The sequence below is a fragment of the Anopheles maculipalpis genome, chromosome 3RL (assembly GCF_943734695.1).
Source record: "Anopheles maculipalpis chromosome 3RL, idAnoMacuDA_375_x, whole genome shotgun sequence".
Lineage (NCBI taxonomy): Eukaryota > Metazoa > Arthropoda > Insecta > Diptera > Culicidae > Anopheles > Anopheles maculipalpis.
Window position 1 is genome coordinate 70,491,382 of NC_064872.1, and position 20,332 is coordinate 70,511,713.

Consider the following 20,332-nt stretch of genomic DNA (forward strand, 5'->3'; position numbering starts at 1 on the left):
AGTATCTAATTACAAGTTTCATGATAAACTTCGACTTGAATTTTATTTCCATGAAGGACATCGAAGGTAGCGTACTTTAACGCTAAGCTGATAGATTATAAAAATGTATCTGGTTGATAGGATTTCGAACCAGTAAAAGCAAATATAACAAAATGAAATTGACCTTTTGTAGCTAAATGTTTCATATGCAAATTCAAACAAAAGCTGGAGTTTAATACCTTGCCACTAGTATTGAATACATTAAATATTACGCAATTTTTCTATAACATAAATAAACACGAAGATAGAACCGCGATGACACGGTGCTGGAAGAAATATTGTTTGCTTTGTAATAAAATATGGGTCGTGACAAGTGACGCTTCACAGTAAAACGCGTGCACAGCGACTTGTGTGCAGACATAAAATACTGCTGTTCACTCCATCCGGAGGATATAGATTAATCCTCACCGGCGTAGAATTCCTTTTCCATAACTGGCAGGGTGTCGCATTCGCGGAAAGCAATCAGCGCCTAACGAAGCGACGGAAAGGATTTATCTCATCTTACCGTGCAGTGCGCGGACAGACACATCCAGCGAGAAGTATTCGTTCCTGTCGGTCTATCATAGGATAGGCTTCCTAACCGACAACAAGGATTAGGTTAAATACGGGAAATACGCGTTTGATGTTCGGTATTTCATTGCACGGGGTAAAGGATTTAAATATATTAAATCGTCACTTTCTTCCGTTTACCCGATAAAGCCGTTCTGTGTGCATTGCATTAGTAGGTAGAAAAGAATGAAATGTTTTGCATTAAAAAGCACACATTTAGCATTTAACATAGTAATATACGCGTATTATTGTTGTGTGTAACAATAATTAAAATTCATAAATGCATAAAAATAACGTTTGTTACCCTAAACTTACGAGAGCAATTTCATGCAGAGTCAAATATGTAAAATACATATTTTATTTTAAAAAATATGTTGTTATCTCTTTCATCAAATTGTCTACATAAACAATAAACTTCCTTGCTAGAAATGTTTCGAACACTTCAATAAAATTAATGCAAAATATTATCATACTTTTTTCTGTGCATAAACATGTAGAACAGGTCACACCAACAGCGAAAGTTAAATACATCAAATAGAGCCTCAACTTTAATTCAGCATTCCGTTGATATGGGGAAAAAACTTTTTAAACCGTAGATAAAATAGTATCTAAAAGGAATTTTTGAAAAGCTGCTTCTATTCAGCCAGACATGCAAAAAAAAAAACCCTATAAAATGAGCAACACAACAAATAGGGCAATCTTCAAGGGTGCTGGCACCGAAGTGATAACGATTGAATGAATAGAAGAATAAAATTACATAAACCTTAAAACTGGCACACGCATCACACTTTCCAACCGTATTTTTTTGTGTAAGTCGAACAAACATTAAGATAAAAATCCTATCAAAAATATAAAATAAGATAAAATAAGATAAACAATAAATTAAAATAAATTAAAATAGAATACAAGACGAATGAATGGACCGAAACTAAACAGATGTAAAAGAACGATGAAATACAATATCCTCCACAGAAAACAAAACTAAAACAGCCAAAGCTATGAATGGTTTAATAAAAATAAAAGCACATACATATGTGGGTTCGTGTAGGAAAGAAATGCAAAACAATACAATAATACGTAACTAGAAATAAAGAACTTTTACTACAAAACAATCAAACTCTGCAGAAAATGAACTTCCAACACTAGAAACAGCACAAAATGGTTGATATTGAAATCAATAAACAAACACGCCATGATGCAGGGTTGGGACATGACAAGGAATGTATAGTTATTAAAAAAAGATGAAAGAAAACCGGTATTGAAATACCACAGCACATGAACATTCTGTGTGTAAGATACAGTTTACTAACAAAAAAAGAAGAAATGCCGTGTAGAAAGAGCGTGTCTAGACCGAACACTCAATGGCACAAAATTTAGTAAAGAAAAACAACCAAAATACATAGATGCCGCATAAATACACAGACCCGGAAGAGAGAAAAGGAAAACAAAAATAAAACAAAACAGAGGCACAGAACAATGCTATCCATACACCGTGTGTATCACTAAACAAACACTTGTGTCACTAAGTGTGGGAGTGGATTGAAAAATCAAAGCTGATTGTGTCTCAAAAGGATTGTGAATCGATAAAAAGGATGAACAATAGTGGTAGTAGTGATGGTTCGGAAGAAAACCCCCAATACTTGTGAAACATAACCGCCAAAAAAAAAAGGTAACATAAAACAACACAACGAAAAGAGTAAGAAGAAACAATACAAAAGCATGAATTCAAACTAATGAAAAACAACTGTAACATATCAAGGTAACAACTTGTTTTTTTAAATAGAGAAAAAATGGTACACTTGCCTAGAAAGGGGATTTTAATATCCGTGTAATGTAAACTCTAAGCAAACACAGCCGGAAAGATAAAATAAAACGAAAAAAACTGTATTATCACAACAAAACAAAAAAGAAGGTCGAAAGATGAAAGGAAATAACACGGGGGTGGTGCGCTATAGTTTTGTTGGCGAAAGAGAAAGAATGGAATTTCCTATTGCTTGTAGTTGCAGAACTAAATAAAGGTAAGGAGCAAGGAATACAAGACATTTCAAACTGGATGATGTCGAGGAATGAGGTACAGATATAGTGAATGTTTGTGATGTGACGTATGAAAATTGTGTGAAAGGATTTTGGGAATGCTAGCTGTTTGTTTTTTTTTTGTAACAACCTTGTACAAGGTACAAACTATGGATAATGCTTGTTTCACAAACAACAGAAGGAAACATTGGTAATGTTCTAAAACAACTTATCAAACCATGTAACAATCTGTGAATGTATATGTGTGTGTGTGTTTTTTTTTATAGAGACAATCGTTTAATAACTTGCTGAATGAACCTCAACAGTGTAAGTTATTCGTATTTTCTGTTTCGTAGGATTACAAAACAAAAACTCTTGGTAGAGGATAGGTGTGTCGTGTCGTTTGCATTTACCGGTTTAAAATACAAACAGCCTAGGAAATCATTGTCGGGGTGGAATGATTTCCAAAACTTGATTTAAACCATCTGCAAAAGTCCTAAGTGTATACCCTTTGCTGAGAAGAAAAGGCAAAGATACTTCTTTTTTCGTTTGCTACGTTCCCACAGGTGATCGAGAGCGTAGGATGCCTTTTCTTCTAGCAAAAGTAACTTGTATTTTATTTTTCTACTTGAGTCAGGATCCTAGCTGTGAAGGGAATTATCTATCTAAAAATTCGTTGTTTGGTTTTGTTTAGATAATTCATACAATCAGTGTATTGAACTCTAGTAAGTATCGAAACGTCTAATACATACCTTGCTGCCACGTTCATTAAAGATAATCTCTACGTCTAGTATGGAACCGAATTGCTGCGAAAGTAGAAAAAAGAAAGCATATAATTAAACGTTTATTTGTTTGAATCATGCATCACAGGGCAGCGGTTAACATAGGCAGCAACCTACCCCGAACATAGTTCGAAGATCCGGATCGCGAAAGCGAAAAGGTATGTTCGACACGTGTAGTCGCTTTGGTTGGGATTTCGAATCAGTCAGCGCTGCGACGACTGCTGCTACGCTTTGGGACTGCTGCTGCTGCTGACTGCTGACCACCACCTGCTGCTGCTGCTGTTGATGCTGGTTCGTTTGTTGGCTATTGAGTTGTTGTTGCTGCTGCTGCTGCTGCTGCTGCAGTTGAGCTTGTATCGTTTGCTGGTGGTGCTGCTGGGCGAGCGCAACCGCCGACGCGGACGAGGTCATGGTGGGAGGAATGGCCGAAACGACGGTCGTGGTGCCGGCCCCGATCGGTCCGGCGGCCGTCACCACCATACTGCTCACGATGCTGTTGCTACTGCTACCGTTGGCGGTACCGTTGCTGCTATTGCTCGTGTTGATGGCGTTGTTCGGGCTGGTGTTGCTGCTTATTGAATTGACTGCCGCGGCGATGGCCGCCGAAACGGCGGCATTGGTTTGGTTGTTGACGCTGCTGTTATTGTTGCTGACGCTGCTCAGAACCGACGAGCCGGCATCAGCGGTGTTGGCACTTGATACGTTGTTGGGTGTTTCCTGCTCGGATTGTTGCAGTAAATCGGACTGGAAGGATAAGAAGAAGAGGAGGGAAAAGGGAAATATGAGATTGGGCTCCAACTTTCCTTGTACACTACTTAACAAACAAAACCAAACTAAAAAGAGGTTGTATTGGAAGAGTGAAAATTAAATTAAAATAGTTCAGACCACAGTTCTTCAGCAAACGTTGCTCAACGCCAGCAAAAAAGGATCACGTGTAAAGAAGGTACAAAAACGGAAATCGGTTCAGTATCTGCAGGTAGCTTGCACATAAAGAAGTGTCATATTTTCTTTCCTTTCTGCTTTTTTTACTTGTCCTTTTTTTCGATGAAACTAAAGAAATGTGCTTCTTGCCCTTTAGCGATGGAACAAAAGATGTGTGCTATGTACAGTAAAAAAAAACTCTTTGTACAGGAAGAAGAATATAACACCTAAAGTAAACTATCGCACACGACCGTCTCATATAATCTAATAAGACTTGTCACTACAGAAACGAACGTACCGCGCTCAGTCATCTGGTTAGTTACGATATCCGATACTGATTGAATTATTTCTCCAGATAGGACAAGGATGGAAGGAGCATAAAAGGACAATTGATTGCATGGGTAGTGGTAGTACAGAAAGGACATCCCCTGAATAATGATTTACTTTACAATAGAAAGAGAATTTACGGCAAATCATGATACTTTGAACTATCATTACATTTTGAAGAATAAATACTGCGGAAGAAAATCCACGTATCCTTGGGTCTTTGAATTTTCGCAATGAGCTCTCATACTGTTTAAATATATTTCAATGATTCGGTGAACGTACCGTTTTATGTCGTCCCAGGTTACGCTTCTACCGCTCTCCCACAAATGTAAAAAAACATTACTTGCACAATGTTTAAATATGGCATCTTAAGGCAATAAGCCTAAGTGCCATGAAATAGTAGGTGAATCAGCATTAAGCTTTACTTTTCGCTTCCTAAAAATGTATTCAACGAATTTGCACTTCACCAAGGAGGGGCTAGAAACTTTCCAAATCCTGTAACAAATTGCGATCTGCCATCAACCTTTTTGGCAGGAGAGAAGGTAATTTCTGCACCGTAAAGTTTATCCTTTTTCGCTCTCAATGATCAAGAAGAGCAGAAGTATAGGAGAAGCGTAATACTGAAATGCCATTTAGCTTTAATGCTTTTCTTTTGTCCCAGGCTAAAGGTAAAGAGCTGTCCGAAAAGCATACGTTGCTGGTTCGTTGATTCGGTTAAGACGAAGGGTGATAATATTGGAAACTTATTGTGTTACAAAATTGCCTTTTATCATATAGTTCCAAGAATGGGATGCATTTTGAGCAAACAATTTACAAGCTTCTGGTAGGAAGTTTACGCTTTTTCTTTCCCATTGTTACTATAACTTTTCTCTGCAGGCGCTTTGGCACACTAAGTGCGATTCGAGACAAACATGCCGTGCCTAGTAGTGTTAGCAGAACAAACAACCATGTTATTTTGCATTCCGTATCAGTAATACTCACTGCACCGGTTGTGTCCATGCTGAGAAATGTAAGGAAACTGCATGGCAAAAATACGTAAGACGTTTCAAACGGTAAAGAACCCTGGCGCACGAATCGTACCACCAGAAAGGTGCAGAGCTGCGGATCGAGTGTAATCTTTTGCATGGGTAGCGATTTGCTAAAGACAGGGGAATTGAAATAAGACGATTTTGCAAAACGGGGAAAACGTAACAGCGGCTCTAAAAGCTTAGGGAAATATAAATGCAACTTTATACTTTGCTGAATAACTGGACCGTGTGTTTTATCTTGGTGGGTGCAGAGTTTTTTTTTTTGCTCTCTCTTCTTTTCTCTCTCGTTCTTGCACCTAAGATAAGAAAAGCTTATTCTCGGTTTAACATTTTTTCTTTCTCGCATCGAAAGCAGCATCGTAACGCCCCGGGAGTTCGACCGGGTTTTGCAAATTCACAGTTCTACCGGCTAGCAGCAGTAGCGGGACGTGGATCGACAATCTAAACTCGCTGTTACTACTATGAGTTATGGTTTAAGTTTTGCGTTCACTTTCCCAAGGCGAGCTACCTTTATCTCAATGCTGTTGCATTTTTCATACCAGGCGACGCAGCTGAAAGATGCATCATTTCTTTCACCATTTTTGTTTTTGTAGTTGGAAAACTATACCCTCCGTAACCGAGAGACATAGGAAGAGAGCGAAAATAGAGTGGAGGAAAACAAAAAAAACCTCGTGCTATTTTAGACGATTGAACGGTGCCGAAGTGGTTCATGCTATGCGAACAGTGTGGGCAAACATCTCTGCTGCCTTTCCGTGGAAGCGTTAAGACATTTCCAATCTAAAAGTAGTTATTATTCTTCCCAGTCAGGATGTTACCGCTTGTCAAGATAAAAGCGCTGCAGCCATGCAGAGTATGGAGGAAAACTGAATGTAAAAATATTATCAATAGAAAGGGCTTAGAAAATATAGCAAGAGGAAAACGTATAGCTGCATGTGCACCGTTGATCATCGTTGATGGTCAGGTAAGCAAATAAAATTATGATAAATGCGCTCAACGCGCCAATGGACTTCCTTTGGAAGTTCTTCTTTCACGGACACGAATTGGAATAATGGAAAGTTGGTGAATACGTGATTAAATGAAAGATAAACAAAAACATTCATGCTTTCTTTACTCCTGCTTGGCTTAACGGATGGAATTTTAACCACGGTCCTGCCGTTTGAAGACCGATGCCGATGTCGCCTACATCACCGGTCCGCCCCCGGTTCTTCCTATACCTGATAGTTTATTAAGTTATCTATTTAATTGTGCAGAAAGTTTTCTGCCTAAAGTAACTAGGTCATGTACCAAATACTAATACTGAACATAATGTTATTGCAAAAGTGGATATTTGATCTACATAATGGCATCATCCCATGAATGAATCTTCAACATTATCGTCTACAACAATCTCATTAACTTTCTTTGTCTTTCTTCTTCTGTTACACGATTCTCCCATTTCCTTGCGCTGTTTCCTTGGTCGTGGTCTAATGGTATTTACTAAACGTATTTCTCAAGCAAGCCACCATGAAGCAAGCACACGGTACCACCTCAAGAACCATATTGTTTCGAAATGAATTAATTTGCCATTTTGCTTGTAATAGGATTAATTTGAGATCTCAATCCATTTCATTTCCCCGCCAAACATACTCTCTTTCACTCTTTCTCGCTAACACATACACCAATGCAATCCCGGAGACATTAGGTGCAAGCATTCGTACAGGGTACAAACGACAAAAGCCGTTCGCCTAAGTGTAGTTTGGCAATGTTTGATATTGCTGCGCCATTTTAACCGCCAGCTTTAGATAATGTAACTCCCCCCCCCCATCCCCCCCACCACTTCCAAACAAGGCGTAACAAAGCGACAAACCAACTACTGGCACTTAACTTAGCCATCATCACACGAAGCAGCGGCAGCAAAATGTCTTCCGCTTCATAATTAATCAATCAGCCGTAAGAGCCATAATCAAATTTATGTAATGTTTATTTAGGATCCTTTACCCAGCCAGCAGTAGAGCCAACCAGCAGTACAGTGTCTCTCGTTGCTGGTGGTCACAGTGCCCACATGCGTAGCGCACTACTGAACAGTCGTATTTATTACACTCACACTTCACCCGCGGAGAAGCTACGAGTGGGATGGCTGAAACTGAAGATGTTTAAAGGACTTCCTGGCCGCAACGCAAGGCACGCACAGTGCTGGGAGAAATGTGCTGGTGTGTGTGTGTGCGTGTGTATATGTGCACAATCATTAGATGGGGTGTGAAGGCGTGTGTTTGCTGGATGGCAAAAGCACTCCGTCAACGGCAAACGGCAACTTCCGCAAGGAGAAGTCATAACAATTTCCATTCATGGCACTCGCACTTTGATGGCCACTTAGCCCGGGCGCCGGAGCGTTGTGCTGAGATGATACAAGATATTCCACTTTCCCGGGGATATTCAAAGCAAAATTTACGATGCACACAGGAAGGAGTGAAAGCATTAACAAAAAAATAAGGATGAAATTTATTTTTTTCGGGGGGAGCATTTTATCTATTAATATCTATTAAAAATTATGTGCAAAGAGAATGGATTTTGTGTGTGTGTTGCAGGGTTTTTTTTTGAAAATCTTATTTCTTGATATCCGGGCAGCAGTTAGAAGCATCTTGTGTTGGAATCTTTGCTGAGATAGTTTGTCTTAGAAGTGATATTACAGGCGGTCAATCATACAGTCGGAGAGCATCAAGGAAGACATCTAGCAAAAAAAAAAAAACGTGCATCTTTTCTGCGAAATTTCAACGCTTTCCCGATGGTGGCCGGCTGGAAAACATAACATCTCTATTCCGCGAAATGGTTTCATGTTTCACGAAGGTAAAAGCGAACGCTACACTCACTCACCCGTACAATGTGCTCATCATTATTCACGAACGAAAAGCACTGTAGCAGGATGTTTCCGCTGATGATAATGTGGCGCTGGTCACCGCAAAAATCGGGAAAAAGAGGAGTAGGATGCTAACCTCACTTTACATCCATCTCTCCTAAGCTCATCGACCACCAGGCACACCAGAGCTCATTATTTCGAGGACTCTACGGCGACTGCTTCTCCGTCTCCTTCACCGTCTCTTACCTTGTATCGTTCCACTTACCCCCCCCCCCCCCCCCCAACTCCACCCTCTCTCTTTTCAATCCCTAACAACATAAAGATCTCCTTTTCCGTTCTCATCCTATGTGCGACCACATTTTATGTTGCTGCCAGTTTCTATCTTTCCACGCTATCTAAGGCGAGCGCATACAGTAACAATAGCCGCAGTCGAATGTGGAGCATACCGGAAGCACCGGTTCCCGGAAGAAGAAGAGCGAAAAAAAAAACCGTATATACCCGTCGCTAAATGGCGACCGATGCTGCGATGCTGTACGAAACGTCAACAGGGTCCTTTTGCCTTTGCTTCGGAGGAGAGCCGAGAATAAATGAAGGACAACCATCTATCTCGGTAAGTGTGTGTGTGTTGGGTGGAGGGAGAGAGAAGAGAGGGGGGGGGGGGCGGAAGTGAACATTAAATTGCTTTCTCAACCACTAATGCGTGCATAACGGTTTCGCAAATGGCAAGGTAGAGAAAGGACTATTAGCATCACAATCAAAACCAAGTTCCGGGTGACGTTTTTTTTTTTTTGCGCAGTAATTGTGTCAGACGTGCTGATACATAGCATTGTATCGTTTAGGGAAGATTCTCCTAAGGGAAGTTGTTGAAAATATACGCTAAAGTACAGCAATGGAAATAGTTTTAGAAACTACATGAAGTACAAAAGGGTGTAGCTAAATGATTACTTACAAACAAAATAATACAGTTAAACGCATCACTTAACCCTGGTCCTAGACTTATTTCACACGCATCGGTCGATTCCAACAATCTGATAACTGTGAACAATCAGCACGGTGTGCGATTTCCTTCGTAGGGCATTTTCGTCGGAGTGAAACATCTGCTACAAACGTGCACAATAGCAAAATCGATAACAATTGATAGCGCTAATTCCAATAAACGACGTTCGAAATTCGAAGGCGAAAAAAGCACTTAACTCTGTATACACAGCATCAGTAAAAGAACGTTGGACACGATGACCAGTTGATCTTCATTTTCGTAACGAAGCCCTGTATTGCGGTGCTCCAAAATGATGACAGCGATAAAAATAAATAACGTCGTCAGAATCTTCCGTGATTGGTTAGAGTACTAAAGGGTTTAATGGACTCGAGTTGATTAATTTTATTGTACCTATTTATGTATCAAAATAATACGACATCATTTCATCTAAATTTGTTCTCCAAATATTGCAAAAAAAGTGTCCGATTACCTATCCGCAATTATCTTCGCTTCGTGTTAGTTAAACGGCCGTCTACTTAGCAATGTTACAAAATGGCCGGAAAACACAATACGAAGCAATGCTCATTAAAATTGACCTCGCCATAAACGTATCCTCCGATTGTAACTTCTTGTGTGCAGTTGTGAAACGATTTTCTCGTAACCAGTCCATCATAGACCAGCCATCACAAAAAAACACAGCGGCGAATAAGGACGCGAGAGAAAAAAGGGACTCATTCAGTCGTCTTTCCTCTTTGTCATTTTTCAACAAATACGCCGAAGGGTAGTCGACGCAGTGCTTGTCTCAGTTTCTCTTCGTTGCTATTGTATTCTGATTGAAGCTGCTTTGTGCGCAACTCTTCTTTCTAACCCACTTTACGATTGTAGTCAGAATTTCCACCATTTCGGTACGCGCTAACATCGTGCTTGTTTGTTAGGTCATATGGCAAATAGGCAGAAGAAACACACCCGTAGGGTGCTATTAAATTAAAATTAGATACAATACAAAGATCCTGGAGCAGAGCGGTACGCGCTGGAATGCTTGGTGCATTTTGCTCAGTGCACAGTAAATGAGGAGCGCAATTCTGGCGCATTGTTTGAAATAATTATGCCCGATGTAGGGGTTTGGGATCACTAATGAGATAGTTACAGCACGATGAGGGATGGAAATGGCTTCTCCATACACCACATACAAGGCATATATTCGGTAGAAACTCAATACAAATGTGGCATATTCTATAGGTGCAAAAATTAATACTTCAGTTAAAATAACTTCAGTGCTAAAACTGCAAGTAAAAATGCTAAAAACAAAATGCACTAAACTAAACGAAGTTTGCACTTAATTTACAGCTTTGTCATCATTAAACCTGTGTCCGGATTTCAACTAGACGTAGCACAAAACAACAACCGGCATCGCAACGACCAGGCGGGCGTTGTTCATTGTTCCGTATCCCACCACCATATCCGGGTGGACCCGTGGGGAAATAATGGTACCCTGTTTCGTTTGCCAGCTCGTTCATCTGCTAGCTGCCTCGGCACAACCGATCACGTTTCATCCGCTTCGATAAACGCTGGTTCATGTGCCAATCCCGAAGTGTTGTTGCCGGACCGTCACAATGGAGACGCCTGGTCATTAATAATTGTACTGTTATTGTATGCTGTTACATCGGGTCCGGCATTCCGTGTTTCATTGCCTTCGCCGAGATGCGGATCCGGCCGGACTGTTGACGAGTGCAGGAAGAGAATCGATGCCTTCGGCAAGAAGCACATGTACGGGGCTGTTGTTGTAAATCCAGCAAAGGGTGGGGGAGAGGGGGGAATGGCAGGCTGTACGGATCGTTAATAACATTGCACTACTGTTGCCGAGCACTTGGACGGACGGTTCGTATCCGCTCTTTTGTTCACCGTGGGTTATTAGAGATGAAAAACGATCATCAGCCGCATACCTCTTCCGGTTACGAGGAGTGCTCATTCGGAAGTGGTTAACCCACAGCAATCTGGTATGGAAGAGGGGTTTTTTTCCTCTCGTCTTCTCTCCCCTAGATGCTTCTAATTGGAAAGCGGAAGCGCAAGCTTTCAATCATGCTGGCCTAATTTTTTCCCACGACTTCGTTACTATGTTTTCCGGTCTGATCGACCACTTCATTTCGTTTCGTAACGGAGCGCTTCCTTTGTTTGGAATCTTTTTTACGATTTCTGAGAAGATGTTTCGTGGTAGATGGTACAAAAAAAAAGAACTGCTTTAGTTGCTATAAAGGTAATAGCAAGGATCGACATCCTCCCAAGCCTATACTGGCCATCAAAGAAAACATCAACAGCAAACTTCTAATAGTCTAATAGGCACTTTAATTTGACATCGAAAGCTTGTAATGAAGGAAAGTGGAGGGTTCTGTGTTGCCACAGCGTCGGAAGAACATGACACAATCATTCACCATAATTGCCAGTGACAAGGCGCCTCCATCCCAAGGTAGGAAAAGTGTCTGACAGTACCGTGAACGCATTTCTGCTTGACATGTGAATGCCTACGGTAGATTCCAGTAAGGGACGGCCTCCTCAGAAGGAAGAACATCAAGCAGTACTTTGACTTTTGCTACGAACGGTCAAAAATCAATCATCCAGGATCCATCATGCTGACGCGCGCGCACGCTCGTCTCGCCACTCATTGGCTTGTTACATTTCGCGTTCCCATCGGCTCACTCAAACCTACCAGCTTGGCTAATTGGCCAAGTGATAGATTTTCACGCTGAAATGCGTACCCACCCTACCAAAGCAGCCGGCGACGGAAAGCCATTTCAATCATCCCCATCGCTCGGAGCCGGTTCTCGTTAGTGAGGGAAAACTTCTAGTAAATAAATTCAATCCCTTGCCCTCTCGATGCGACATGATGGCGAATAAATTAGCGAAATGTAAAAGTATCACAGCACTGGGCGCCCGACTCCAGGATGTGGGAACCTCAGCGTGCTACGGGAAGAGACTGAAATACCACATTCGCGTTGAACGATGAGGACCGAAAAAAGATTTTGGCTTTGGCGGAGTGCCAACTATGAAATGGTGTTTTCCCGGTTTGCATTCCAAAGAGAAGTCTCCGGCAGGCAGGCGCCAGCAGAGATTACTTATTACGGGAGCAGTGAGGAAAGGCGTGATATAAATTTGGCAAACGAGTTTTTGCATGGCGAACATTTTTATCGCCGCAAAGAGCAATGATGTCACCAGCATTGGCACATAGAGCACTGGGATTGCGCGATGAAATTTGTGCGCTCTGCTCTAGCTGTGGTTTTTTTTTGTAAAATGTAAAATCAAATATTTATGGCTAAAACCATAGAAAACTTCCAGCGCAATAAATAACAGAAAGCGTCAATTAAGCCACAACATGTTGGTAAAATTTCACGTAATGTGTGATAGGAAAGGAAAAAGCTGCGTGTGTTTGCTAAGAAATCCCGAAACCAGAGAATCGGATGCAGCTGTGAGAAAACCGGCCTGACATGGGTTTGGCATATTGTAGGAAAAAGGAAATTCCCATTCGACAGCCCAGTAAAAGATGTATTCCCGTGTGGGGGAACCAATTTCATCCCCGCGCCATTGAATCCTGCAGCCTCACCGAACCGTGATTGAGTTCTTTGCATTAGTTCAGCCCCGGCAGAGCAGTCCCAGTGTGTGCGTGTGTGTGTCTATGCATGGAGGGAATGGATGAAGAAGTAAAGGATGTTTAATTTTCCGGTAGGTGAAAGTCCATAAAGAGCTCTTTCGAGCTGAGCTATCTTCGCAAACCCTCCTCGAGTGCTCTCGTTCTTCTCCAGAAGGCAACTGCTGTTAATGCTGTGACTATTGATTATCCTCTTTAGACCGAAGCTAAACGAAGCTGTGGAAAGTATCTTTACGTGAAGGCGACGGACAACCTTAGCAGAGAATCCTGCCCGAGCAGCACTAGCATCAGACAATGATTTGGAGCAGATTTTGTTTCCCATCAAACACGATGGAGTTGTACCCTGATGCAAGGATGCCTGATACGCTAGACGAACTAAGATGTCGTTCGCAAAGAAGATGCAGATGTAGGCAGCAGTGCCCTTTGTTGTTGGGGCGTTGTTAACGGTGGATCATTACGTTTGAGTGGTGCGACAGATTTAGCCCATCTGTTTCATGTTCTGGGCGTGTAGCTGTGTACGGTTTTAGTGCAATACAATTTGGAAAAGATGGATAGGGTTATAGAATGCTATTTGTCAGACAAAAATATATCAGAAGGGATAATGACTTCATTAAGCAGTGGAACAAATAGTTGATTGAAACAGGCAGTTTTTTAATACGATACTGCCACTACACCCTTACATTAGCATATAACAATCTGCTCTTTCCCCAGAAATATGCTCTTACATATGCAATGAATGGAATGAGCACACACAAAAAAAAACTTCTACATAAATTAGCATACTTTCTCTAATCGAAGCGTACCAGCCAGTATTTACATTCCACTTTTTCCTTTGCTCTCATGTGCGAGTGTGATGCTTTGTGAAGGTACACAAAATGTGGCAAAACAAATGGTTCGCTTCACTTGGACAATGACCTCGTTCGGGCAGCGCCACTATTTGTTTTGGTTGATGAATGTTCGTTCATTAGCCGGGCCAAGACACGTTCCATATGGAGAAAAGTTCTATCTTTGATGGAATGTTTTACCGCCTTGTTTTGTTTGTTTTGTGCAACACTGCAACAAAAAGCATTGCAGCCTTTCTTTGTCCATTCTGTCCCATTCGTTTGGAGGAATTGGGTTGGGTTTGGAAAAATATGTATGGCACGGAAAAAAGGGATTTCGTTTCTTTTGTTGCTTTTGTCAAAGGATGACAACATAACCTATTTTCATTTTATACGTGACAGGTATGTTTTTTAGAATTGCAACTTTTTTTTCTCAATGACAATAGCCTTGGATGATAAAGAACAAAAATTAACAAAAAAATAAATGCAACTGTACACTTTTAAGCTCAACTAAGACAAAGTTGAAGCTGGATAAAATAACAACAATGAATGAATGCATAATTCAAAACTAACATACAAAAGAACAATGTTTTATGTGTCATAAAATGGAAATTTTAACGATTTTAAGTTCGTTTAGATAGTAAAACGGTTATGCTGTTAATCAAATCGTTAAGAAAAAAGCATTTAAAAAAATATAATTTAAACTTCATCCCATATGATAAGTACTTACCATGCTCACAGTCTGTTGATCAATCCCGTTCGAAAGTGCCACGGTACCGTTCGCACCACTTCCTGCCGAGTTACCGTTGATACCGGGTGCTACCGTCACATTGCCTGCTCCATTCAGCGCACCCGGCGCCGCACCACCGTTCGGCGTTGCATTCACGTTGGTGGAGGCGCCTGGTGATCCACCGTTGACGTTCATGGCGGCAGCCATACCAGCAGCTACTGCCACCCCATTACCAGCCCCGGCCCCACTAACCATGGTAGATGGCAGTGATAGCGGTGCCAGCGATACTGCTATCGACGTTGCTGGCGGGGCGCCCAATACTGACGAGGGGCTGAATTGACTGACGGACTAAGGGAGACGGAGGATGTGGAAATGGATATGCAAAACTTATTAGCTTCAGCCTAAAAGAGTCTCATTTGTCCCGATTTCTAACTTACATTTCGCAACGTTTGTGTCGTTGCGACGGCATTCATCTGAGCGGCGGCGGCTGCTGCAGCGGCAACGGCTGCATTGTGATGCTCCTGCTGCTGCTTGAGTGTGCTGAGCGAATGCTGATCCAACCCCACAGCTCCACCTCCTCCTCCTCCACCACCGCCACCGCCAGCACTACCACCACCGCCGGCACCCGTAGCACCTTTCACCACCTGTACGGACAGGCTGTCTGTGCTGACGGTTTGTGCTGCGCCCGGTGGAAAGCCGGGTGTGCCCGGAAACGGTCCCATCCCCTGGACCATCTGCTGTTGTTAGGGAAGGAGAAGAAAAAAGTGAACATAAACAGATTAAAATGTGGTAAAACTAGTCATGGGGGCGGCACACTAAAACACACTTTGAGTTCAACTTAAATTCCCGTTTGAGCACCACCGTCAGCTACCAGAAAGGACCTGGAATTTCATTAGCCATGGGGCGCGCAATATGCTGGTGCCTGATTTTGCATTCTATTTTCATAGTAATGGTCCAACCAGGCAGGAGGCTCTTAAGTGGAAATGGTGGTAAAAAAAAAATAGACGACAAGACTACCAACCAACTGCTGCTACGAGTGACAACACACAGAACCAGACAACTACCTAGACGAACGTAGGTATGTTGACCTCAGAGTGAAAAGCGTTGAGTGTTGAAATTTTAGGTCAATTCAGAGCATAGCAGAGGAATTAAGAAAACAAAACGACGGCACTTTGCTTATGCAGAAATAATATTGAGTGTGGTAAACCGAGACTGTGATGTTCGGACCGAAAAACAGTTCCAATGAGGTGACCCCATGCAAGTATTGAGGATCACAGAGTTTTGGAGTTCCCGAAAGCGGTCCACGAAGAAAATGTGATTCAACAACACTGAAAGGAGGACGCGTGAGATCAAATGCATAGCTTTTTCAAACGGAACAGTGGAAACATCCGGCCGTTTCCCCGTTTGGTTTCTATACAACGTACCCTCCGTCCCGTAATCGAGCCACTCATAAAATACGCATGAGCTTCAACGATGCACCCTCTCGGACACAACAAATTTTGCTTCGAATGTGCCGCTTTTAACCTTGCTCCATAAGGATGAGATTGTGCATCGTAGGACGAAATGTGAACCTCTCTCGGTTCGTGAGGTGTAGGTTGTTTATTTTAATTTTTTCCTTGTGGAAACTTTCACACTGCGCAGTTTATATACCACCGGGGCGTTTTGGTTGGACGGTATAAAGTAAGGTTGAGGTTACTGATAAAAAGATAGATTTATCTCCGTTCATTGTGGCTCGAGCTGCACTGCACAGTATCATTGCTGAACCGTCCAAACGGATACAACGGGTCGGTGGCTCGGAAGCACACAGTGACCGGGCATGAGCAGAAGCGTATAAAATAACAGTCGAATTGTGGTGAGTTCATCGCTGGTCAGGCAGAACTATGTTGCATACGACCACAATTGCTTTTGTACACCCGCCGTTCCGGGTGTAGCCGGTTTGCTGCAGGGTTTTACTTTCAAAACGGGGCTGATGGCAAGCAGCACTTTCCTGTGCAACAAATTTTCCGGAAGTTTACGGCAGACATTGTGTGGGAATGTTACGGAACATTGAACTACCACACTGATTCGGCCATTCGGAGCACGCAAGACAATGCAGTTCGTGTGTGTGTGTGTGTGTGTGTGTGTGTGTGTGTGTGTGTGTGTGTGTGTGTGTGTGTGTGTGTGTGTGTGTGTGTGTGTGTGTGTGTGTGTGTGTGTGTGTGTGTGTGTGTGTGTGTGTGTGTGTGTGTGTGTGTGTGTGTGTGTGTGTGGCAAGACAAACTTTCTACTTTTATTCTTTTATTTTATGGTAGGTCTGGCAGGCAGGACACCACATGACAGTTCGGGAATCGCATTGTGCCAAAAGAGAAATGAACACCAACTAATCTGGGGATCAATGGAAATGTTTAAAAAAATATTTTTCTTAAAACAATGGTACAAATTTAGTCTGTTTTAGAAATGGCATTAAAAATAATCATTGTGTAAAGGGTTTCCTTTCAACTGTTTTTCATAACGTTGCACGTAACATGCTATTGTTCTATCAATTCTGTAAACCTAGCCATTTAATCCATCAATTAGAGGCCTTTACAGTCTAAATACTCTGTTCGGTGTTACTCCAAGAATCAGCTATCGAAAACCAATTTATAAAAACTGCCTTAGAGTTGATGTTGCTCGGTTTGAAAACTACTTAAACTCGACCATAATCCTTTAGAAGGCGTAAAATCCCCGATCAAAGAGTAAACCATCCGGAATATAACCCGCCGCTGCCTATCAAAGCTAGTGCTACTGCTGCTATGCTCCTCTGTGTACCTTGCAAGCGAAGAAAACATGAAGCTGATTTTCCAACACAAACTGTGTGCATCACTGTTACACAAACACACTTGTGTTTCGGCTTCGTGCGGAGCAGAAATCCTATTCAACTAAAAACAAATCCTGTCACTTTTCTGCTGCCTCCAGTGTAAGCCACCGAAGACAGTTTTAATCTCTTTCGCAAAGCTTTGTCCTACGACACGCTCCACACGCTACGAGGTATGACACTTTCCCGCCGTATTCTTACACATCGAACGGGGGTACGGTAACACTCCTTTAATACGGCCTCGCACAAAAATTACTTCTACCCTTTCAGCCACGAGTTTTCATTTATTTCTTCATCAGCAGCTGTGGTCTGGCTGGGTAGGGAAGGCTGTAAGGTCAAACTGCTTTTTTGGGAAGAGAAATTCGAAAGCTTGAACGGTTGGAGGATTACGTTCGAGAAGATGCCAAGAGAATTGGTGATTACGAAAAATAGGAAATTAGTTCATTAGTGCAGCGGTTGGAACGGGTTGGCAAAAATTTATCGCCCAAAAGGTAGAGAGGTTAAAGCAATGAAACTAACCAGAAACGGTGCCAAATTACAAACCTACTTTCGAGGAAGCGTAGCGAAAGGAATTTATCGGGACACTTGTCGGGAATGGTGTAAGTTGGGTAAGAAAATGGGAAGAGTAAATATTTTACGAATATATCAAATGGAATGTTTCCAAGATGTAGTGCATGATGTTGAATAAGAATGGATTTAATTAAACTCGAATAATCGACAGGCAAGAAGCATAGTTTCTAAACCCCTCAAGGCACTTTCTCGCTACTGACACAAGTTGCACGTGGATTAGGAAGTACGGAACACGGAGCAATAACCCCGAAGTAATTAATCGTGTAACTTGCTGTAACGATTGTAACAACACACCGTCACCGGTGGAACTGTTTCCGAGCCGAGCGCATGCATCGAAACGTGTACATTACTTGAGGTGTTGGGTGTTCTTGGTTAAACTTCCGATTGGTATTTTCGCATACTGTAGCCAGCGATTAACCGACGGCAAAATTCATGGAAGATGTTGGACGAGCAGTAACATCACACCGACGTAATCCGTTTTGTAACACGTCGCAACATTTCCGGAAAGCACGAACGCCTCGACAGACAAATACAGGATGTTGGTCGCGAATGGTCGAGTGTTGTACGGACGAGAGAAATTATGGCTGCCGGTGGTGATGACCAAACGTTTAAACTGAAACACTAAATCCTTGCATCCTCAAAACCGGATAGTACCGGACTCGCATCTCCTGTCTATGTACGCCGGAAGCGCATCCAGCTGAACGTATTCGTATTTACCCAACCCTTATTTGTCTATTAGTGCCATCGTTTTCCCTGCTGGCGATATTAATTCCTCCCGTACCGAATGGCAGCCAATATTCAATCGTACTGAGTTATCCCGAGTTTCCGAGCGAATGTTGTGACCCAACCGGAGAGAGCAACTCTGAAGCCGTGTACGTCACACAACCGGCCTCGCTGTGCAGCTATAGGACAGAGGGACCGTGATGCTAAACTATGTGCACTCGATAAACAACTTTGAAATGAGATCTGGGCATAAATAATGCAGCCTCACATAATGCAGCTGCCTCCTTCATGCGCGCCTCTTTCCTTCCCTTCCTTCATAGAGTCGCTTTCAGGCGGGGACGGAGTGACTGATCGGGTTGCAGTTTAGTTCAGCATTAGCTTCCATTTTATGCCACGACTGTCCAGTGCCCGCGGCTATCAGTAGTGCTAAGGTGAATTGTTGAACAAAGCATCGTGTTGTATGCCGGGGTGCAAGCGTTCAACAGTGCTAATGGAACAAAAGAACGAGGAAAAAACACCTCCGAAAGCGGAGGATTTGTATTGCATCCACTACCTGGGTTAGAATTGGGATGCAACCCTGCTGATAAAGCGATCGACAATTCACGCAACAAATGGCATCCAGAGTGTGTACGTCGGGAAGAGCCAAAGAGGACCCTAGGGTGGATGAAAGTGGAGATTACATAAAGCACCAAGGACCGGTGCACTTATACTGATGATCACAATCGTCCTGTTTTGTGTGTTTGCGCGTGTTGGTTGGCCAACGTTTTTCTACGTTACAACGGTGGCTGTGTTGCTGCGCGTGATGATAAATTTTGGAGTACTTTGAGGCAACGGAGGATTTCCATAAATTCAACAAAAAACGAGGAAGAACTTATCATGCTTTCCAACAGCTCCTTCTAAAGGTATGGCACGCTTTTTTTTGAAATTTTGAACGTGAAAAACAACCTTCATTTCAAAGTATTGGTCCCGTGGAACGTTTGCATACAGCTCCTGCACATCAACCTGATGAATGACAGAATAAACGAGATGTGCGTGTGTTTTTTGGGCGTCTGGTTTCCATTCGCGCACTGTACTATCGGCGATGTTCCGATGCGAGGCAGCTGTGTTTAGGTGTGATATGTTGACATGGCACATTCTAGGCAGGATCGAAAATGTTTCTAGGCTACCGTTCAAAAACCTGCCCGAACGTTGAAAAGCGGTCATCACTTCTTCCACACAATTCACCCGACAGCAAACCGGGCGAGGACCCGGTGCGAAGAAGATCACGGCGCGGGTGACATCGAAGATCATTTTCCGAAACAAACTGTGACATCAAGAAGTGTGATGATGGCTTGGTGCGTTGTCGTCACACAGCAACGTCAGTGTATTTTCAGCGAACCTTTCATCATCGTAGTGCGCGATAAATTTGACGCGAAAAATGTGTTCTTTCCTACAGTTTGGAGGGGACCTTTTCACACTTGCACACAAAATGACCGATGCGGCAACCGGAGTACTGAGTACGAGAGTGGCCTATTGGAAGCTGGTGCTTGATTAATTGATGTTTCGCT

General features: G+C 42.5%; 1 protein-coding gene across 1 annotated transcript in view; it reads right to left on the bottom strand.

The window, feature by feature from the left end:
* Window positions 1-20,332, bottom strand: part of LOC126561669 (AF4/FMR2 family member lilli-like) — a 145,902-nt gene that overhangs the window by 34,639 nt on the left and 90,931 nt on the right. The window contains exons 2-5 of the mRNA XM_050217958.1: window positions 15,097-15,396; window positions 14,660-15,007; window positions 3,501-4,127; window positions 3,354-3,407 (exon numbers count right to left, since the gene is read on the bottom strand). Of these exons, the coding sequence (XP_050073915.1) occupies window positions 3,354-3,407; window positions 3,501-4,127; window positions 14,660-15,007; window positions 15,097-15,396 (1,329 nt within the window). The remainder of the gene's footprint in view (window positions 1-3,353; window positions 3,408-3,500; window positions 4,128-14,659; window positions 15,008-15,096; window positions 15,397-20,332) is intronic.